We start from the raw sequence: 24,400 nt of genomic DNA on the forward strand, positions 1-24,400 counted from the left end.
AGACATACAGACCAACTGCATGTACCTTGATATCACATGGGAACTATGGTGAGGGCAAGGAAGAGAGCAATATCCAAGTAGCACCAAGGGATGAGACCGGTTCTGAAGAATTGGTTCAATGGGAAGAACAAGATCCATGCCATCAAGATGTATGCTTTGCCAGTGATTAGATACTCTGTCAATAGTGAGCTGGCCAAAAAGGACAGGGAAGCTGCCGATGTGAAGTCCCAGAAGCTCTTCACAATGTACACAGGTTTCCATGCCACGTCCAACAGCCAGTGATCATACACTAACCAGAAAGAGTGAACTCAGAGTCTGGTGAGCATCAAAGCCACTGTCATGAATGAAACCTGGAGCACTCAGGAATACAGTAGTAAGATGGTACCCAAAGATGAGTTGCTGAGAGAATGCCTGAGGCAACAGCAGATTTGGGAAGGAGATCAAGCAGAAAACGTGCCATGGCAAGGCAAGATCTTGTATGTACCATCAACAGATAACTGAAGAGATAGTGGGAAACCTATCAGTGGTGGAAAGGGCTGGATGAAAAGAACAAAAATAGACACTAAGCAAAAGATTCATAAACATTGGGCTCTATCACACTAGATGGGATCCAAGGGCAGTTATGTAGAGAATTGTCAGAGACAGTCAACACATAGTGGTAGGGTGTAAGGAAGCAGGTGTGAACAGCATACACTGAACAGCACAATTAAGTAGCTGGCATTGTATACAGGAACATCTGTACAGAATGTGGGCTAGGTCCTCCTAAGTCTTAGTTGGGAGATCCCACAAAAAGCTATGGAGAATAAAAAAAACTAGGGTCCCATGGGTATTTCAGATCCCAACAAACAGGCAGGTACTGGTCAAGCAGATATTGTGATAGTAGACTAGGACAAGAAAACAGCAGTGATAGATGTAGTGGTGCCAAATTACAGCAACACCAGGAAGAAGTATGAGAAACTGGAGGTGAACCAAGGCCAAAAGGAGGAATGGGAGAGGATGTGGAAAGTGAAGGCCAAAGTTGTCCCAGTGTTGACAGGAACACTTGGGACTATAACTCCTAAGCTAGGAGAGTGCCTCCAGCAGATCCAAGGAACAACATTTAGAGCTCTCTATCCATAAGAAGGCAATACTAGGAACAGCTAAGATTCTATGCAGAACCTCAAATTCCCAGTTCTCTAGGGGGGATCTGAGATTGAGGAAGGCACAGACAACGCATAAGGCAGAGAAATGACTTTTTCCTTGCAGTGTAGAAAGATCTTGGTGTACATTCTTTAGTAAACAATAAAAAAAGTTATATAGGTTTGGTTTCATTCCGGTAACATAGATATCCCTGATCAAGTTTCAATATATATGTATGTATGCATGTATGTATGTTCATTCCTGAGAGAAACACTTTTTAATAAAGTTATACTTTATATGGAGCTACTCTTAAAGACCACCCAGAATTTACAGCTGGCTCAAAATGTAATGGCATAAGCAGTAACAGGAGGCCTTTGGTATGCCCATATGTCATGGCTTCTATGCAAGCTGCATTAGTTGACAGTTGATTTCTCAGTGAAAATCAAGGTGCTGGTTATTACCTATAAAGCCCTGTATGGCATAGGCCCATGATGGTGAACCTATGGCATGTGTGCCACAGGTGGCACATGGAGCCATATCTGCTGATCCGTGAGCCGTCAGCTCCAGTGTGCATGCATGTGCCAGCCAGCTGATTTTCGGCCTCGGGGGGGGGGGGGCTGGGGGAGGCTGTTTTCACCTTCCCTAGGGTCCAGGAAAGCCTCAAAAACCCTGGGGAGGGTGAAAAATGGTTGGCCAATGGGCCAATTGTTTTTCACCCTCCCCAGGCTCCAGAGGCTTTCCTGAAGTCTGGGGGTGAAAACGGCCTCCCCAGCCCCCCCCAGAGGCCTTCCAGAAGCCGGAAACAGATCATTTCCAAACTTCCTGTTAGCCTGTTGGGCACGTTTTCATCCTTCCCAGGCTCTGGAGGCTTTCCTGAAGCCTGGGGAGGGTGAAAAGAATCCTGGGGAGGCATGCATGCATGCACAGGTGGGCGGGACACGTTGCATTGTAGCTGTGGAGCACACACATGAACGAACAATTTTGGCACCTGTTTACAAAAAGGTTTGCCATCACTGGTATCGTGACTGGATATCTGATATTTGCTTCAAATCATTTCTGCTGGCCATTTCAGTCATCAAAAGTGACTTGATAGTAAATTAGATTGCATATAAATTTCCTAAATAATAAATAATACAATAATCTTATAAGACCAAGCAATTGGACCTTCTCTGTCATGGCCACCACCCAGCATCCCCCAGGGAGGGTTCTGGAAATCTCTTTAAACCGGGCAATGGCAAAGGGTTAATGAATTACTATATTTTTGCTGGTCCTGTTTTATTTAACATATTGCTTTTAAAATTGCTTTCTGTTTTATGTTTTATCTCCTTTTGTGGATTTTTTTTTTGGTCTCAAATGCTATCCAGAGTCTATTGTCGTTGGGCAGCTATTAACCAATTTGAATAAATAAATAAAAATAAATAAACAGCCATCTCTTTTGGTATTCAGCTTCATCAGACATACTGTACATTCTTTTTCCCAGGCATATCCAGCAAAGCTGATTGCTTTCTTCATTTTGATCAGAGAAAGAGTGATGCTAGTAAATTCTTTAAGTGTTGCCATTTGTTTCTTTAGAAGTTACAAATTCACATCATCTGAAACATTTTTAAAAGCAGTGGTCTAAAACCAGGTATTGATTGAATTCTTATATTGCAACATAGTTTATTGAATATTTTACAATGGGCTGGGTTCATTAGTGGCCTTAAACCATGATTTATAAATAATAACAGATGGTTCATGCAGTGCTTTAATCTAAAATGAAATAAGGAGCATTTTTGCTTAGCTCAATATGCAATCATATCCAATGAATTGATTCAGTTTTTCAAATAACAGATGGATACAGTTCTATCCAAAAGTTACCAACAGCATTTTGTTGATTTAGTTTTTTTTAATCAGCCACTTTTATTACAGAAAATTTCAACTTGTAAGCAGGAAAGATATTTGTCATTTAAAAAAAAAACTTTAAAAATATCTTGTCTTTAAAAAAAATAATACTTCTTTTAAAAAGTGCTGAAATGTTTATCCATTCTTGCTAAATAAAATGTTGCTCTTTTGGATGGGTGCCTATTTTTTAGCCTTAAAATTACACATGTGATTTGGATCTGAATTCCTTAACTTTGGAGCAAAATGTATAATTATAAGAATTTTTAAAATATTTCTAAAGTGTCCATATTTCCAAGAAAATAACAAAACTAATAAAACAAAATGTTCTAATAACTGTTGCCACCACCTCCATTAGAAGAGAAATAAGGATTTGTCCTTACAGGAGCAGCTGTAGTAGATGTGAACCTGAGGATAAAAGAATGAATTTTAAATAATTAATTGAAGAATTGGAAGAATTATTTTTAGTATACACCCCAAACCCCATTATGCATCTTTATTGAATAATCTCTTTTAATGCTAATAGAATTCTTAATATGGTAGTAGTACATAAAATATTAATAAATAAAATAGAAAATGAAACAATAAATTATTATACAAATTAATATATTATTAAATGAAAACTATTACAAGTAAATAAAAATGACAGGTAGCCCTTGAGGCATGACTTATTATTTAACAACTGGTCAGACTTATGACAGATACTTCAAAAGCTACATAACCCAAAGTTATGATGGCTGCAACCCCTCCTGATGACCAACCAGAGGAATGCTGTAGAGCCCCCGCCTCTTTCTTCCCATCTCAACCCGCTGAGACTCAGTAGCACCTCTCTTAACACAGTCTGCACAGCACTGCACTGTAATTGGATGGGGGAACTGCCAGTCAAAGATTTGCCACATTGGGAATGGTCTACTGGATTACATTCAGAGGTGGGTTGCTCCCAGTTTGGCTAGGTTCAGCTGAACTGGTAGTGGAATTCAGGCCTGAGTCGCAGAACCAGCAGCAACCCAGGCCTGCCATGCATGCCCCCGAACCAGTTCCCTCGCTGCCACTGGCTGCCACCATTTTGGTTTTTAGTGACTGTGCATGCACATTCATTGTAAATTGTTCTGCACATGCCTGAAGAACAATTTACATCGAACAATGGATGCATGCACACAGCGCACACACGCGTTGAGCATGGGTTGCAAACTGGTAGTAAAACTGGCGGCAACCCACCCCTGATTATATTCCAAACAGAGGAGACAGCTGGAGAGAGGAATTGGGAAACGCTTGTAGAAAGCAGTGACCAGTCCTTTTTCAATCTTGGAAGATTTCATATGTGTGGACTTCAACTCCCCAAATCCCCCAGCCAGTCCATTTTGGTATGTTGAGCTCAACATACTAGCTGGGAAATAATATGCATTTATCACATTGAGCAACAGGTTTAAGAATAATTCTAGGATCCCAACGAAAAGCATTGATGGGCCATAGATAATATTTAGAAATAGGTAAATCTGTTTTAAATCCCATTTTGAGTTGTCTTTGTTATAAAAATCTGGAATTGTTTGTTATTATGTTAATCAAGTGGCATTTGTCCCTATGTTCCACAAAGTTAGATTCCCCCCTTTTGGTTAGAGTAATTTGTAAACTGTCAAATGGGTTTAGTGGTAATAGCAGAACAAATAGCTAAGTCAAATAAATAGATAGATAGATAGATAGATAGATAGATAGATAGATAGATAGATAGATAGATAGATAGATAGATAGATAGATAGATAGATAGACAGACAGACAGACAGACAGACAGACAGACAGACAAACAAACAATCACGGACATTCTATTGTCACATACACGTGCACACAAATACATTAAAGGAGGAAGTGTGATCGGCTGCTTACCCATAAGAAGCAGAAAATGGATACTGAGGCCCATCCCCTGCCATTGCTGGAGGATCACGAACACTATTAGAAGCTTTGGTTGGATTCCTTTGCTGATAAGAATAACCAGGTTGAACCAAAGGGATGTAGCTGAGGACAGGTGTGTAAGGTGAGCGGAAGATTTGCTGTGGGTTGTAAGGAGTTACCTGTAGAACAGGGAGAAAAAGTAGGATTTAATGGCTGTGTCTAAGAATGTAGAAATATTCCCATTTTATCTGGCCCATCCATCCATCCATCTATTCATTCATTCATTCATTCGTTTGTTTGTTCGTTCGTTCGTTCATTCATTCATTTACCCCTCTCATAATATATGCCTCTAAAATGTCACCCCCCCAAAAAAAACAAATAAAAGGGAAAAACAAAACCCTTAACAACATTCAAAACATAATCAACATGCATGTGAAACGGGATGAAAACTGGCAGACACATCACAGATCACCGACCATTCTGGGAAAGGTCAATTCATCCATACCTTGAAGATGGGGAAACTCATTCCAAAGGGAAGTTATAGCCATAAAGAAATCACTTTATTACTTTATTTGTGTTGGAAACACTGACCAAGGTACTTCCGGGTTGAAAGGATTAGCCAAGTGATATCACTGTTGCCCGGGAGATGCCCAAGGAGGCTCCTTTCATTTTTCTGGTATTTCCCCAATAAAGTGGTACCTATTTATCTACTTGCATTTGCATGATTTCAAACTGCTAAGTAGGCAGGAGAGAGAAGTCCCTCACCCTCTAGGTCTGATTAGGTGGCATTATTTCAAACAGGGAACCTGGAGGAGGCCTACCCTCAGGGCCGGATTTTCCTATAGACTAACTAGGCTTCAGCCTAGGGCCTCAAGATCAAGAGGGGCCTACATTCAAATTGTTAGCAAAATTAAAATTACACTATTCTAAAAACAGTGAACACTAAAACACTGAACTGAAAATAAGGAGAAATTCTATGCATATGACTAATAAACAAACATAAAAATGTATTGGTTAAGATCATTCCAGCGCCGCAGCAGTTGGGGAGCCCGCCCACATTCCCGGCACCGGCAGTCGGGCGAGAGGCGCGGCCGCTCCCAGTAGCCGCCCCATCGACGCGGAGCCCACCAGTGGCCGGGCAGGTGAGGGCGAGGGGGCCGAGTCGGGCAGCTGAGTGCAGCAGGGGAGGCGGCTGGCCTCGCTGCCTTTGCCGCAGAGCAGAGCCGCCCTCCATCGGGAGGCCAGCTATATATATTGATATATATTGATATATATCACAATAATTATGTATTTTATTGTCTCTCATGTAATTTACAAACTTAAAAATGGGAGGTGAAAGGGCCTCATAAGTAGAATAGCCTAGGGCCTCTTTTCATCTAAATCCGGCCCTGCCTACCCTGTGCAACTTTGTGAACAGACAGAGATAGCCTTTACAACATAGTCGTACATTTCATGGTATGGGAAGCATATTGTACATTTCATCCCCATCATAATCTTGAAATGTAGGTTGGGCTAAGATTAACTCTGAAGTGACTCAGCAACCTCCATATCAAATAGAGACTTGAATATGAATGTCTACTCTTTTCCCTTTGTCCTGAAGACTCTTTGGGAAGATTAGAATTCTCAAGGGAAAGAAATATAAAATAAAATGTTTTCTGGGAGAGTTTATGCTCCTTTAACCACTGAATACACAGAGAAAATAGATTTTAAGCCTGAGAAGGAACTTCCCAGTTTTATATCCGTAAGAGGGAAATAGAAAGGTTCAGGTGCATCAACTGAAGATACAAAATCAGTCTACATCTAGTCCCAATACATGTTGCCAACTTCTTTACATTATTCTTATCCATCAAACTTTTCTCTTTTTGAGTGGGGGGGAGAAGGGTGAGGGAGAGGCTGTATGAAACTGTGCCTTCCCTATTTGCAATTTAATGAAAGTTGCAGCTTTATATGGATATGGTGTTGAAAGCTGCCTTGTTCTTCAGTTTTCTTTCCCTACGAATAGGCTTCTGTTTTATAACTTCAATCTCAAATACCTTCTAGAGCAGCAGCCACCAATTGGTGGTATGTGAATCACTGGTGGTCTGCAAGAAAATTTTGGTGATCCGCAGAAAAATGTTTGCATTTTTACATTTTTTAACATTGCACTAAATCAGAGATCCTCAAACTGTAATCCCTGGGCCAGATATGGCTTTCCAAAGCAATTACTCCCTCTCGCTGATGGGATGGGTTCCTTCAGGCACTTAGCTTGGCTGCCTGTTTAGTAGCTCCAACCCTTCCCTCCCTCCCTCCCTCCCTCCCTCCCTCCCTCCCTCCCTCCCTCCCTCCCTCCCTCTCTCTCTCCCTCCCTGGGAGTCCAGGCGCTTCAGTGAGCAGTGCACGAAACTTCGGCCAGGCTCCTCGAAAGACAGAGTTTGCAGGGGGCCAATCTAGCACCCGGGCTGGCTACAAAACAAACATTCATTCTTGGCTGTATTTGAGATTCCTAGCTGCAATGGATAGAAAATCTAGGGATGACCCCGGGCGCTTCCCTCCACTAAGAGGCAGCCAAGATAAGTGCCCGAAGAACCCCAACCCATCACTAATTCATATTAGTGGTCCACAGGATTTAAAATTATGAATTTAGTGGTCCCTGAGGTCCAAAAAGTTGATGATCCCTGTTCTAGGGAGAGCTAAGAGGAGGTGTGGCAGTTCTTTGTCTCTCCATCTTTCAGAAGCCTCTATGGCTATCTACATTTCCCAACCTCAATGATTTCTTCAATTATTTTGCCTACATAAGTCATTTATAAATCAAAATTTCTTTCATCAAATTAAAAGAATTTTGGGATGGGGTGGAGAATATACAGGTTGCCCAAGATCTATGTGCAAATTATTGAGGTTGAATGTTTTATTTCTATTTCAGGAACAAAGTTGCCCAGAGCCATGAATTTGAGGTAGGTGGCCATAATAAATGCTAAATTATTTAGAATTCTCCAATCCAGGGAGAAATGTAACTTAGCACTTATTTCACTGTTGCCACAAGTCTTACTTGTGTCTCCTTTTCCTCAGGTTATTACTTAGAAAATGTATCAGGAGCATGTGGATGGAAACATTTTTAAAAAGAAAGTGAACTAAAAAATTAAACCATTGTACAATTTCTGCATATATTAATCAACAAATATGCAACTCATCTTTCTTGATTATGAAAAATAATACATATTTCTAAGCAACGTATGCATTATCTCTCATTCATATATTTGGGAGATCTAGACTAAGTTGTTCGCTTTTTTAGGGATGGTAAAAGTAACACAACCTTAGTTTACTTTATTGTCATTGCACATGGTACAATGAAATTAAATGCCGCCTTCAGTGTACATTATAACTATAAAAGTAAAAACACATACATACATCCTTTACATTCTGTATAATTGAAATTGAAAACTCGATATTGCACTATACCATAGAATTCAACATGGTTACTGTTCTAGGATAGAAGTTGTTTTTCAGCCTATTTGTCCTTGTTTTTATTATCCTGTACTGTCTGCCAGATGATAAAAAAGGGTGCCCAGGATGAGATGGATCTTTGAGAATGCTTTGAACTTTCTTAAGGCAGCGGGAGCTATAAAGCTCTTCCAAAAAGGGGAGAGAGCAACCTCTGGGCAATGATGTTGACTCTCTGGAGCACTGTCCTATCTGCCACTGTGCAATTGGCAAACCATACACAGGTCAGTAAATTAAAATACTCTCTATGGTGCAGCAGTAGAAGGTGACCAGCAGTTTTCCATCCAGTTGTTGTTTCCTGAAAAGTCTCAAATAGTATAATCTCTGCTGGGCCCTTTAGACCAGGGCTGCAATGTAAGCACCTCAGGTCAGGTCCTCTTTTATGATAACACCCAGAAACATAAAACTGGCCACTTGCTCCACTCGGTCTCCATTGATAAGCAAGAACTTCTATATTCAATCTTGCATCTTTTGCCTTTAAAGTTATAGTTTACTTAATGTAATCATTTATTTTATTCCCATCTTTCTTGAGAAGCCCTATGTTCATGGCTTGGGGTTGATTATGTGGAGCATTTTATGAAAGGCCATCTATCTACACATTCAAAACCTGAACAAGAAATTCATTTTGGCAGGGGAAAAGGTCAGATCAAATTGGTGACTATTGCATTCAGCCATACATCCATGTATTTTTCTTTGCACCAATAGGGGAGAGATTGGCATTATAATGTTTATTTTCTGATTTCCCAGTCTTTGTTGTTATTAGTTGCAGAGTCATGTCAGACCCATCGTGACCCCATGGCCAATTCCTTCCTGCCTTCCTATCTCTATCATCCCCCAGAGTCCATTTAAGCTCACGCCAACTGCTCTAGTGACTCCATCCAGCCATCTCATTCTCTGCCATCCCCTTCTTCTTTTGCCCTCAATGTTTCCCAGCATTAGGCTCTTTTCCAATGAGTCCTTCCTCCTCACTAGGTGGCCAAAGTATTTGAGTTTCATCTTCAGTATCTGGCCTTCTAAAGAGCAGTCAGGGTTGATCTCCTTGAAGAGTGATCGGTTTTATCATCTTGCAGTCCAAGGGACTCGCAGGAGTCTTCTCCAGCACAAAGGTCTCCAGTTCAAAGGTCTCCATTCTTTGGTGCTCAGCCTTTCTTACAGTACAACTTTCACAGCCATACATTGCAACTTGGAAAACCATAGCCTTGGCTAGATGCACTTTTGTTTGTTCTCTCTGCTTTTTAGTATGCTGTCTAGATTTGCCATAGCTTTCCTCCCCAGGAACAAGCATCTTTTAATTTCTTGGCTCCAGTCCCCATCTGCGGTGATCTTGGAGCACAAGGAAATAAAATCTGTCACTACCTCCATTTACTTCAATATTGCATTCTAACTACTGTGCCACCACGGTTCTTCTACACCCCTTGACTGACCTATTTTTGCCCTCAATCTAGTTCCCTGCATAACTTTGGGATTTTCAGTGATCACCCATCCAAATATTAAACAGGTCTTACCCTGCTTATCTCATACCTGGCTCTCTCAGGAACGTCGCAATTTCTTTTTATTTAATCAAAGGAGTCCCTATGCATGCAGAAATAGCACAATAATTTCTAAATTATATTATTAAAAGCTTCAGCAGATCTAGAAGATGTTGTAAGCAATTCAACTTATCAGTCGAATTCAAATAAAACAAAAAAAAATGATTGAGGAATATATTAATATATTTCAGCCTGCAATAGCTAAATGGAACAGTGGAATGCTGCAGATTTTGGGAAGGGGCAGAAATAAAAGAGCTCTGTTGTAATATTTTCTAAAGGATTCTCGTTTATAGTATTATTAGTATTATAGCTTTATTGATTAGCCTATAAGCCATATCAAAGCACAAGATTCAAACACATATCACCAATAAAATCCTATACAAACAATTTAAAATAACTACAATAGTTATAGGATAACATACAATATAATTTAATGCATAAATATGTTAAATAGAATAAAATGACATAAAATTATATTTGGGTGTCACCCTTACAATCTACTCCAATCAGCCCCATGTATGCAAATCTCAACCGAACCATTTTTTTAAAGTCCTGTGCTGTGTTAAATGTTATTTTCAGATTCTGGCCACACATAAGGTGTTTTGATATGGGGATCCTAATGGGTCCTTCGTTTGGCATATAGACCAAGGTATCTGCCTCCCACCCTCCTTATACAAGCAACAATCAAATAGGATGTGAGCCAAATCTTCTACCTCTGCGGCTCTGCAAATGCAGAGACTCTCATTGTAGGCTATAGAATGGAATCTCCCATATCTGACCATTGTGTCAACTGTTCAAATCTTGCTCACGTAAATATCTTTCTAAGATGTTTTGTCAGTTGTAACTTCAAATAGCTGTCTGTTTAAAAAGTATGTTGTATTTGCTCAGCCATTTCAAGTTCCTCAGCTTACTAAAGATAGCTATATCATTTTGTGCTTCTATATCCTTCATTCTTTGGCAGCTCTTTTTTTGAATTAGTACATAACTCACTGCTTAAAACTGATTGTCCAAAGATGCTGGTATTCTTTTTTTAATTTTTTTTTATTAAAAAACATGTAAAATACACACATATAAAACTTAGACGTACACCACATTTACACAATACAATACAAACAGGAGCTTCCTGTTCTTTCTAATAGCAATTATCAATCGATACCTCTCACCTTATATTATTTCCCCTTCTATTGTATTTCATTTGGATTTCACCATTCTTAACCCTCTTATTTTACTCATAACTATTATTTTTGAGTTTTGCTACATTCCTTTACTGATTCTTGTTTCTTTCCTCCATCCACCTATACCATTTATCCCATATCTGGTAGAATTCTTCTTTCCCCTGGATTTCTTTAGTTAGTTTGTCCATTTCAGCACAATCCATAACCTTTCTTATTATTTCATCTTCGCTTGGAGTTAATTTGTTTTTCCATTTCTGGGCAAAGACAATCCTTTCCACCATAATTATATGTAGTATTAAATACTGGATTTCTTTTTTGTATTTCGCAGACATTATTCCTAATAAAAAAACTTCAGGTTTCCATTCTATTTTAACCCCTGTTATTGCCTCCAGCCATCACTGGTATTCTAATGAGGCATACTCCGAGTACAGGGTGAGCATTGGTTGCAGCATGGGTTTCTCCCCCTCCCTTTGGAAACATTAATGGTCAATGTTAGTACTGTATTTGGCAACCCCTGATCAAGACTGTTACTAGAGAATGCTGCCTTCTCTTTCTAGGGATTTACTACTGCCGTCCCTCTATAATTAAAAGACTGAGGCTAGTGAGATGGAATGACTCAAAGCCACAGAGGTCTTCTCAGATTTACAGTTTCCCTGTCCCCCCCCAATTTATGCTACAGGTGACTTACAGAACTTCCACCATACCTGTCTGGAATAGCACCCCAGTTGAGGATGTAAAGTTTGCTGGTACGGGATCCGTGCCCTTTGCTGATACAAACTCTGTTCCGAATGAATAAGAGAAAAACCAATTTATAATGTGCAATGTTTTGAAATTCCTAACCAAAATGCAGTATAATAAACAAAGGAGTAAATAAAGAGGAAACTATTAGGATGATTCTCCAAACATTGGAACAAACCCATCCAATGAAACCAAAAATAATTTAGACTGCCATCCTAGGAACTATAGAATAGTTTAGAATCCCCCCTCCAAACTCACAGAGAGGTAGCAGTCCAACCTCAAAGAGCAAATCTGAAATCAGTTTTCCAACTATTGGAAAATGAGTCAAGGGAAAAAGAGGCAGAACATGAGTTCAATGGGGCATCATAAACAATTCTAACCCTCAGCCTCATCTTCAGTCTGGGGGAATTTAAACAAGCCCTTGAGCTGTTATAAATCATTTCCTTCCCATTGCTGACAATGTGAGAGATTTTTTATTAAAAGAATACCTAGACAGGGAGAAAGAGTGGATTTTTCAATACAGGGCTTTAGAAATCTATGAGATTTTCTTTCATTTTGACATGAATTTAAAATACAGGCAACCACAACTATGGCAACAAAAACAATTTACAGACAGCAATATAACAAAACCACCCACAGAAGTAAAAACTATGGTACTTTCTGTAATGAAGAATAAAATAATATGACTTAGTATAAAAAGAGTTACACTGTAAGGAAGGAAAGGACATCTTTAAGCATTTTGGCTTCATGCTGTACAAAAGTAAACAACTTCCAAAGCTGAACTCACTGTCAGTAGTCTTCTGTGGTAACAATTAAAAATCTCTCTGGCCAATGAATCAAAAGTTGATTCGTGTAGAATTTTTTTTTTTTATCATGAGAGCAGACACTATGGCATCTGAGTATTGGGAATGTGAAATCCATGCAAGAAGTAAATATATAACATCCAAAACAAAACAGAAATATTCTCTGTCTCACTCTGTCCTCTTCATAGGGAGGACATTTCCCATGGTGAGGTGCAAGTCAAGATATCCTCATGTTGACTTGACTCCTCACCCCTTCACAGACAAGATAAGCAGTTTTTTAGACAACATAACAGTGATTCATTATTGCTTTCTTCCACTGTGTTTTGATTTCTAGGAATTTCCAGGAGGATACTTGAATCTACCTAGCTTTTGATACCAGATGCAGTTGGGCAGATGCTGGCTTTAACCTATAAAGTAATGCAAAATCTAATACCTTGGTACCTTCAAGACCCTGGCTAGGTGGCTCAGTGGCTAAGACGCTGAGCTTGTTGATCAGAAAGGTTGGAAGTTTGACAGTTCGAATCCCTAGTATAGGTCTCCTGCATGAGCAGGGTATTGGACTAGATGACCTCTTTGAACTCTGTTACTGTTAACATTGTGCAATTGTATTTGACCTATTAGCAGCATTTTTCCCAGAAAAAAATGAACTAATTCATGTGTCCTATTCCTGACAAATGCCGGCAGGAGATGCTAAAGCCAGGAGGTTTCTCCACAATAGTCCACCCGGAAGCCTGGTGGACATAATTCACTAAGAGTAACACCCCCCTCATAGCCCAACCAGATCTCCGTAATGCACGCCAGGTCCGCTCTACCCTCTTGTATGAGGTTGTAAATGAGGGGAGCCTTATGTACCATGGACCTGGCGTTAAGCGACACCAGCCGGAGACCAGGGTCCTGTAATCACAAGCACCCGGGGGTGTGAAAAGGGTGATGAGGGTCGATTGCTCTTAAACAGCGAACCCACGTCACCTGAACATAATTTGGCCCTCGGCCCCCACCATATCTGTCTCTCCCACAAACAGTAGAGATGGTGAACCCCCCAATGGAATGGCTTAATGTCTCCCCTGGAATCCCAACCCTTCCCAGCACTCCCAACCTGTGCCCATTAGTTAGCTCTGGCCTGTGCCCTGGCAGACTCCCCTCCAAGCCTGTCTGAGCAATCCGTATCAACCCGCCCGCCCCCCCTTAAAATTTGATTTAAAAACCCCTGTAAAAAACCCCTAAGAAGTCTCTTCTTTGCATGCCACCTCTCGGGATCCCAAGATCCATCATTAAGAAAGCCTCTTGATAGGCAAGAAGGCCATCCTCGGGAAAGGGGGAGTTCCCGAAGGGAATAAAGTTCTGTTGCAGTATAACATAGAGGAGAGTATGGCATCAACCAAACAGGGTGACATCACGGGGAGATGGAATGGGGAGATGACATGTCCACGATGGGGGGGCAGCTGACAGTGTTCAAGGGGGTAGCAGGAAGCATATGTCCATCATAACAATGGTCGGTGTTAAGAACAATATGTAAGAGTAACAGCCAGATGTCAAAATTGCAGCAGATGATGAATTGCAAGGTGGCGAAGCGGCCCATAATGGCGGCGGTGAGGACAGCGGTGGCAGCAGTGACTGCTCCAACTTCAACAACTCCAACAGCTAAGCTCCGTCCATGCCAACCACACTCATATCCATCACCAGGGCTGCACTCCATTGACCCAGTCCATATTGTCACAAGAGGAGGGGCCAAATGGCCAAATGACACAGTACGGTGGCCCAGGCAATGGCGGTGATCCCGGAGGGGGCCACAACGAAGGACCCCCCCCGCTCCATCCGTGCCCATGCCAACTACTGAAGCCACCTTCCGCTGTTATCAATATCCATGCCAGCTGCCTCAGCCACTCCCCACTGATCCAATTTATCATGTCCATAAGCAAGGAGGAGGGGGGAGCAATCGGGATAATACCACGGTGTGGGAGGCGGCAGCTGCAGAGACCCCAAGCCGGGCATCCCGCTGCCGCTTCCACTGACCACACCCATGCTGGCTGCAGACACCCCAGGCCGGGTGTCCCACCACCGCCGACTAGAAGCTGAAGATTGTATCCATAATTGTATCCATAATAATTGAAATTAATATCATGACTTTTGATGTTACTATAATTTAGTGCAAAGTAATCTATAACCTACTGAAGGCATGCAAGAGATCATACAACCTTGTATATGTTATACACTGATGATGACATCATCATCATCTCTAAGTACCACCCAAGAATGGCATAGAACAATGCCATCAAAGTTCAGTTTTTTATTTGCTCACATTAAAAAACCCAGCGTTTTGCCAAACTAAACTTATGCTGCTCTCACTAATTGATATACCCTGTGAGTAGCTATCCTAACTCTCTTGCTCTGTCTCTGCCCCACACCCAAGCTGTGCTACCTCTTGTCTTGCCTGACTCCTTGGAATCTGTTTCATCCTTCCTGGGAAACTAATGCTTCACATATGTCCATCACACTGCCTTACCCTCCATAGGCACCATTCCTCACAGTAAGCTATTAAACAAAGCTGACATCAAAATACCCTTAACCAGAGTCTGTCTAGTCCTCAAATATCAGGTAATTCCACAGATCTAACCCTATGCCATTACCAGTTTTATGACATCTTGCCAGTTATTTACCTTTCCAATTTATTTATTTATGAATTAAAGTTATCTGACTGCCTAAAACCAACTGAATTCTAGGCAACTCATGGAATGTACATAATAAAAGCAGGACACAAAATCAAAATAAAGTGAATCAAAAACATTAACCAAAATAAAGGACTATAATTATAGAATTAAAGAAGTTTGTCCTACTATATACAATTCATTCCCATGTTTTCAGCTATTTCAAGGGACAAGCTACTGAAAAAAATCCTTAATTTTCTTTTGCTTCTAGAATGGCAATAATGTTGTATCCATGTATCCTCTTCCAGTTTCTTTCCTTCCAGCTCAGTTGAGACAGATTTATTGGTCCCTTAGAAATTACTCCACAATAAGCATATGTGCCACTTATGCTGACGAATAAGTGCACCAGCGTGCCTAAGGTCCCTGTCCTCCTGTCCCCATTTATTTGTACCCATTACCTGTGTTCTTATTCATGTTTCTTATTCCTGTTATCTTGTACATGAGTGACTAAATAAAGTAAAGTAAAATAATAAAATAAAATAAAATATTACCTGATACTGAGGGAAACTTGAGTGGTTGGGAAAAACAGGAGGTGGAGGGTAATTCAAACTCAGCCACATTGGTTGCTTTAATGAGGTAGTAGTTGAAGTTGTTGGAAATCGTGGGGTAAACACATTTCCGCTGTATTTAAGGTTGTTCTTATCGATAACTGTTGAAGTTGCTGTGAAAGATAAAAGACAGAATCACATCCTGGAATGTCAGATTCTTTTTTTTTCTAAATTGCATACAGCAATGTAATTGCAATGCAGATATGTTATGAAAATTAGGTAACAACTGTTTTCATCTTATATCAATCTCCTTAGGAGAAAGCTCCTATGAAATGCTATGGGATTTACTCTCAGGAGATTGCACATAGGCTTGCAAACTAAATATGCTCTTTCCTCCATTTTACATGATTCCTGCAGTCTTGAAGTGTCCTTCCCTCCATCCTTCCCACACAAACTCCAGGTTTGATCACCTCCTCCATTCTCAGACAGACCAACAGAAGACCAATTGCTACATGCATCTGAACAGTGGAACATAATGCAGAACAAAAGTACACAGCACACCCTACACTTCTAGTTCCCATTGAAATGCCAGCAAGATCATTATGCCCAAATGAAAAGAAGCCATTATCTTTATCTATCTCTGGGGGGCGTCAGTGCTACCAAAGTGTCATGGTCAATTAGTTCTGGAATATGGGAAGGAGCATACTGCTTCCCTTTTGCCTTCCAGCCCCACTCCAGGAGACTTCCAGGCAGTTGTTTACATGATAAACCATTTTGTGTTACATCATTGCTGATAAATAAATGAAGGGAGACTAGGGAACTTGGGCTGTTTTTACATATTAGGCAATTGTATTAACCTTTAAGTCACAAGCTCTCCTCCCTTATCATTCTGCCTTATCATTTATTTATTAGCAAAAATGTTATGTAGACACACACACACACACACACACACACACACACACACACACACACACACATATATATATATATATATATATATATATATATATATATATATATATATATTTGTAGATTTTCACGGGTGTAGGTATGCTGGTATTTGTAGATTTTCACGGGTGTAGGTATGCTGGTATTTGTAGATTTTCACGGGTGTAGGTATGCTGGTCTTCTTGTATTCGGGTTTCAATCCCATGTAAGATTGAGATTGTCTTGGCAATGTTTCAGCGAGGTCTGACTCGCCAGCTTCAGGCTGGGTTTTGGGCTTAAAGTGTGATCGGAGCTGCCATATTTCTATAAATCTTGATGGGGTGTGTGTGGAGTGCTGGCTTTGTTTCAGAAAGTGGAATGATTGGTTGTGTGGTTGTATCACGATTAGTAGATTGGTGCTGATTGGTGCTGGCTGTGTGTCTATTGTTGTTTCATGTTGTAATGGCCTGGGTGGGGGGTGGGGCTTGTTTGTTGACTAGGGCTGGTTTCTAGATGTTTGGTAGATGGGAGGTACTTATTCTCCTGTTCGTTTGTCATGCCATGCAAAATCTGCCCTGCAACATACATAGGACAAAGAAACAGAAGAATAAATGCAGGCATCACAGAACATAAGAATGCAGTAAGAAAAAAAGAAAAACTTCCTCCCTTTTCCAGCACTTTACAGCTACAGGACATGAAATTAATTTTGAAGAAACCAGGTTAATCTCCAAAACAGAACACTTCAACAAGAGAATAATTATGGAAGCTATCGAAATAGAGAAACATCCTCACAACATGAATAAATATGACAATACCTTCTGCCTACCAGACATCTGGAAACCAGCCCTAGTCAACAAACAAACCCCACCCACCACCCAGGCCATTACAATACGAAACAACAACAGACACACAGCCAGCACCAATCAGCACCAATCTACCAATCATGATACAAGCACACAACCAATCATTCCACTTCATGAAACAAAGCCAGCACTCCACACACCCCTACCAAGATTTATAGAAAGATGGCAGCTCCGATCACACTAAGCCCAAAACCCAGCCTGAAGATGGGGAGTGAGACCTCGCTGAAACGTTGCCAAGGCAATCTCAATCTTACACGGAAAAAGACCCGAATACAATCTTGTTGTATTTGGGTCTTTTCCCGTGTACGATTGAGATTGTCTTGGCCAAGACCAGCATACCTACACCCGTGAAAATCTACGAACACACATGCACACACACACACACACACACACACACACACACACACACATATTGGAGTATGTTTGTGTGTGTTTCAGTATAACTCAAGAACGCTTTGAGGTATTTCAACCAAACTTGGTACACAGATGACTTACTCTCAGGAAACAAATACTGCAGGGGTGGGGGCATGAAGACACCCCTAACACCCCTCGGAGTATGTGTTCTGTTAAGATATAGCCTATTATGCCTTAAAATGGCTTCTACTGTACAGCATAGTGGAGTTGCCATGGTAATGGCTTCACCATACTCCACAATGCAGCACCCTCTGGTAAGGGGGAAAATCCAACATTAGAAATTATGTTTGGTCTGGACATTTGTGAATGTTTAATACAGGATTGGGATAAACAAATATCTGGGCAAAGCCGGGTTAACAGCTATTCATTATATAATACTCCTATTATAATGATGCCCTCCCTTTAATTATGAAGCCTCCCATTGTGGATACCAATATAGGCATGGACAGGAATATCTGTTTTGATACAAGGCAGAATTTCTTTAAAAAGAAACATTTTGTTGTAGAACAAATCTTTTTATTTCCAAGATAGCATTTAGGTACCACATACTTTCCTAGAAAATTAAAATGCTGTACATCCAAAATTCTAATCTTTATCTAAAAGAGTATCCATCTATTCCAATGAAGAAACAGTCCATTGAGATGGTAGGATTAGAAAGCATCTTGGAGTGACAGGAGAAATTTCATCTATTTGTCTTTGGGTAAATAAGATGATGGCAGGCTTTTTTTTTTTTTTGAATGGGCACTTCTCTTGAAGCCATTTGATCTAATTGCACATGACATGCTCTCAAAATTCCAAATAATCTTACTAGCTGAAATGGGTGTGGATTTCTGTTTTAACTCCTTCATTGTAGATGAAAATGTTATCTTTATATTCAATGTGTTATCCAGGATAACTAGTAGTCTGAAGACTACAGATCTCTAGTACAAAAGATAAAATACTTTCTAGCAGGAATAACACACAAATATCTTTATATATAGGAAGGTGCAAGAAAATGCTTAGAGCCACAGAACGTTTCACATTTCTATGGTCGAAATTTCTTCTATTATCAGGGACCACAACAGCCTTATCAGAAGTTCACTCAGAAACCACAAATAAAAGACTGAAAAGTTCTTCAATGTAGGAATTTGGGAGATAAATTGAATTCTAAGGGATGGGGGAGGGGGATCCAGTTGCAAAGATTCTTGCAATTTTATTCAACCTTCTTTCAATAGACTATGTTAAATAAACACTGGAAGCGTATTGCTTTTTGTGACAGTATGGTCAAGGCATGTCAATCAACAAGATCTTTCTGGGTATGAAAATATTTTATGATATAAAAAGCATGAAGGTAATGGTAGGTTTTTATGAACACATCCAACAGACTAGAATAAAACATCTCACTGGCATGAATAAAGCCAGCCTAGAACTAGGAGAATTGGATCACCTTTTTAAATATTTAATCAACTAAAGGGTGCCATCGGCAAAGGCCCTGAGAACAGATGCTGAAGAACATGAGGTCTGAGAACCCAAAAGATACTTCAAATGGAATCATTCTTAGGCTGTGAAATTTTCCATCTGTAGAAAGCCATGGAGATGGTCTGGAAGCCATTACAAAAGTGGCCTTCAGAAGCCATTATAAAAACAAAAAAGGCAGAAACCCCAGGAAAAGGAGTAGTAGCAGGAAGAGAACAAAACTAGGTCCTTCGTGACTCACTGGTGTATAAGGAGGGAACTAAAAACTTGCATAATTTTCTTATTATAACATGTCACAATAACACTGGACAACCTTGAAAGGCTCTTGACTTGCCAAATTTTCACCAGGAAAGTAGATAGAAGATGGGAGCTATCAGCTGATAAGATGCTCCTGGGCTGATGACATCATGTTAGCTACAGGTTATGATCAAAATCATAATATGATAGTAGCCATCAAGCAACTGCAAGTCTTATACTGCAAGATGAGTTAATTTCCAAAGCACTCTTGAAATTGCCACTTAATGAAAAAGGTTAGACTAAAAATAAACAGAACTGACTTCTCGTGAAATATAAGTGATTCTCTTTGGATACCAGAAACTCACAGAAAAAAATACAAGGCAAATCTTGCATGGTAGATTAGGAATGAAATACTCTAATTTGAGGAATATCACTATTTTTGGATCATCTAAAAAAGAACAACTCTAAATACATTTCTGTGAGTAGGGAAAACTCCTCACTAGGGAGCTTTTGAGCATCAAACCTTAAAATAAATGTGCTTAAAATATTTGGAAATTCTTTCCAAAAGAAGTATCAGAAAAACAGTGTATATCAACTTGGTAAAGCTTAATATTCTGGTAGCCAAAAAGAACTTGGATTTCTCAGACAAAATGAAACAATCACTCAGTTGACCAATTCGTCTAGTTTGGAGAATCAAGTTCAAATTGTTCCTAAAAATCTCAATTTTAAATTGTCCCATATGGAATGGGCAGGTAGCAGGTCAAGTGTTTCCCCTCGAAACCATGGAATAGAAAATGTTTCTCCTTCGTTTTTGATTCTTACAATGATCCTTGTAAAATCTCCCTAAATTTAAAAAGCAGCCAAGGAAAAAAAATGGTAAAGTTACATTAGTATCTCTACTTATTTGATGGAACAAATACATTTAGCCTGATTATCATAGTCGACACAAGTAACAAAATTACAACAATAATTATTAAAGTTATATGTCATCTGACTCCCTGCAGCTTTTCAACCAGTGTCTAAGTTTGAAGCTGCCAGTTCTGGAAAAGACTTATGTTATGTAAATTCTTTGTTTTAAAAGCAAAAACAAAACAAAACTCCCCTCATGATCTTTCAAGAGATCTCATTCCAAAAGTTCTTGGCCAGGCTCGGAAAGTCTATGAAAATAAAAATTACATGAGCTATGCCTGTGGAGATATAAGTATCATTTACATAACTGTAAACAGGACTGTACTGTATGCTAGAGATTGTTTTTTCAAATAACTCCTACAATGGGTCGAAAGGATCCATTTTTTAAATAACAGCCACTTTTGTTTGTGGGTTGAAAAAAGTAAGCAGCAGCAAGTACCAAACTGAACTTCTTGTGCTAAGGCTGTAACAACAACAACAACAAAAAAAAGGCGGGAAAATTTATCCACCATCTTTGTTCAAACATCTTGCTTTCTCTTATTCCTGAGGAGAACAGTCTGTGTTCTCTAAATACATTCTTTCTTGGAAGGTGTTGGAAGGTGTTTTTAATCTTCCAGCAGATGGATTGCCTGATAGAAGACAAAAATATTCACAGACTATGGAATACTTTAATTAAATTTCATGGGCTGAGGAGATGTCTGAAGAATCCCCCAAAAGGTGATATTTGGGCAGCCGATTAGGGTTATAAAATGCCCAGCTCCTTTTTTTTCTTATGTCTTCCATCCAGCAAGCATAGCCTTAAAATCATATACTGTCTGGCTTTTGCAGTGTCTTGGGAGTGTTGTCAAATGTACAATCCCCAGGTCTGTAGATCACATAGCGTAGTATATACATATTTCTAAAGTGAAATTTGAAAAGTACATTATCAATGATTCTATATTATCACTAGCATGTGTTCTTGAAAAGGAACATTTTCAAAACATTTTATTCTGTGTAGTTTTAATGTTTTAATTATTTTTATTTGTTTTATAACTGGTAAGCCACCCCGAGTAACCTTGTAGAGGAGAAGGGTGAGCTAAAAATTTAAGTAATAAATACATAAAAAATTTAAAAACAGTTTGTTAGAAAGGTATTGCAACTGAAAATCCAGTTTTTCTGATATGGGAAAACCAATAATTTCATCTGCACAGAAGCCTAAAACATTGTTTTGCAATTTTTTACTGTCATTTTTTTTGTCAGAAAACCAAGAAAGTGAATCAGTTAACACATCTTCTTTTCCAATTACCCAGATCCTTATTTGCCTGTACAGATAAAGTGGTAATTCAACAATTCTTTACTAGATTGTTCACTGGGGCAAAAATTTGGTTTGGAGATTTGATTCAAAAGCCTTTTCTGGGGGAAAGGCTTATCAGATTGATTTCCCAAACTGGATTTGATGAGAGAAAGTCCCAAGCCTATTCATTTATATATTTAGAAATTTTATATGGCTGTCCAACTCAGAATGACTCCAGGTGGTTTGCAAAAATAAGGTCCATGTTAGACAATGATTGTAGTGGTTTAGGGTAGACTGTGGACTTTGAATGATGAAATACAATAATAGACTGTTAACAGAGAGGTTTGAAGTTTAATTTTGCTGTTGGTTTTAGCTATGTTTATACACACCAGTGGTGGGTTCTGGATCCCATTCCAACTGGTACAGTTGGAATGGGCCCAGCGGCGTCCACATGGATGCATGCAGCACAGCACGCACATGCGTCTTAGCGTCTCCATAAGCCTCCACGATGCTCCAGCTGCTCAGCGGAGTATTGCGCAGGTGCTGTACGCTCCGTGCTCATGCGCAGAAGCGCAGAAGACTTAAAAGACTGGTAAGGAGCTTGGGCAGGTGGGTGGGCCCTCCGGAGCACCATACTGGAACGGTATCCAGTGCTCCGGGCAGGCTCCAATACGCCCATACTGGGGCATACTGCCTGCAACCCACCACTGATACACACATACACAAACACACATATATATTCTCATCTTTCCTATTACCTATCTTTGGATACTTTGTTGCTTGCATTTTACAATTTTCATTGTTTTATTTACTATCCTAGTATGATTTATGTTGATTGCTATACTATGACTATCACAAAGTGTTGCATCTTATGATTTATGATGAATCTATTTTTATGATTATTATGTCATGATTGATCATGTATTGCTTGTATGTACACTGAGAGCTTATGCACCAGAGACAAATTCCTTGTGTGTTCATCACACTTGGCCAATAAAGAATTCTATTCTATGTATTAGACAAATCTCAGATCAACTGGGTTGGGTAAACAGCAGTGGTGGGTTTCAAAATTTTGTAGAACCTATTCTGTAGGTATGCCCTGTTTTGTGGGAGTGGCTTGGTGGTCACGTGACCAGGTGGGAGTGGCTTGGTGATCATGTGATCATGTGGGAGCAGCTTGGTAGCCATGTGACTGAGTGGGAGTGGCTTGGCAGTTATGTGACTGGGTGAGAGTGGCCAAGTCGATGTCACTGAATTCTTTGCCCCAAAGAATGACCTACAAAAAGAAGATATAAAAAAAGGAAATTTATTATCTTGTGCACTTGCTACTTAAATAAGAATAAAATAAGTACACAAAACAATAAAACAGCTACTTACAGAGGAAATGTTCTTACCAGTCTTCAACATTAATGACCACCTTACACACACACTTCCAGCCCCTCTGCCTCTTCCTTGATTCACTCGAAGTTTTAAAAACTCACAGCCTGTGCACAGCACACACTCTTCCAGCCCCTCTGCCTCTTCCCTCTTCCTGGATTCACACAGATGTTTTTAAAGAAGCTAGAAGTGTGTATGTGTGCACAGGCTTTGAGTTTTAAAAACGTCTGAGTGAATCTAGGAAGAGGGAAGAGCCAGAGGGGCTGGAAGCATGTATTCCTATAGTATCTTCCAGCCACTCTGCCTCTTCCCTCTTCCTGGATTCACTCAGATGTTTTTAAAACCCACAGCCTGTGCAGACACACACACTCTTCTAGCAGCCCCTCTGCTTCTTCCCCCTTCCTCAACATCCCCCCCACCCCCCAGCGACTCACCAGTTCTTTCTTCTTCTGGTTCTTCTTCTGAGAACTTTTTGGCAACATGGTGAGGATGGGCGGAGAGAGTGAAAGTGTGAATGAGGGGAGGCAGCATTCTGGTACGGGGCCTTCTGACCAACGGGTACAGGAAGGCATGCTAAATTTCACCATCCTGTATGGCTGTACCAGTCTGTACCAGTTGAAACCCACCTCTGGTAAACAGTGTTGTAGAAATTTATAAGTATGCAATTAGGGCCATGAAGGCGAACCTATGGTATGTGTGCCATAGGTGGCACATGGAACCATCTCTGAGAGCACAGAAGCCATTGCCCTAGGTCAGCTGCAGTGCACATGTGCATGCCAGCCAGCTGATTTTCAGTCTTTAAAGGGCCTCCGGGGGGTTGGGGGAGGCCATTGTTGCCCTCCTCAGTCTCCAGGAAAGCCTCTGGAGCCTGGGGAGGGGTTGTATGTGCATGCACTGGGGGTGTCGCATGCACAGGTGGGCAGGGAGATTGAGTGGGCACACATGCACGGGATAGTGCAGGTGCACACAATTTTGGCACGTCGTAAGAAAAAAAATCGCCATCACTGGTGTAGGATCTTCTGCTTGGGTGGGGGATGCGTGGACTAGATGACCTCCAAGGTCCCTTCCAACACTATTAATTTGTTGTGTGTTAAGTCCCAAGATGGCTGCTCTATTGCGCTAGGCTGAACTTAGGCACCTTGGCAT

At 40.3% G+C, this 24,400-nt stretch overlaps 1 protein-coding gene across 1 annotated transcript in view; it reads right to left on the reverse strand.

Annotated features, from left to right (window-relative positions):
• Nucleotides 1-2,749: 2,749 nt before the first annotated feature.
• CUNH1orf94 (chromosome unknown C1orf94 homolog) overlaps nt 2,750-24,400 on the reverse strand; it is a 42,274-nt gene continuing 20,623 nt past the window's right edge. The window contains exons 3-6 of the mRNA XM_087727171.1: nt 15,803-15,972; nt 11,770-11,844; nt 4,879-5,063; nt 2,750-3,405 (exon numbers count right to left, since the gene is read on the reverse strand). Coding sequence (XP_087583297.1) covers nt 3,327-3,405; nt 4,879-5,063; nt 11,770-11,844; nt 15,803-15,972 — 509 coding nt within the window. The 3' untranslated portion in view covers nt 2,750-3,326. The remainder of the gene's footprint in view (nt 3,406-4,878; nt 5,064-11,769; nt 11,845-15,802; nt 15,973-24,400) is intronic.

This window comes from Thamnophis sirtalis, unplaced genomic scaffold (genome assembly GCF_051295495.1).
Source record: "Thamnophis sirtalis isolate CommonGarterSnake01/CBP01778 unplaced genomic scaffold, rThaSir2_p1.2 scaffold_13, whole genome shotgun sequence".
NCBI classification, from domain to species: domain Eukaryota; kingdom Metazoa; phylum Chordata; class Lepidosauria; order Squamata; family Natricidae; genus Thamnophis; species Thamnophis sirtalis.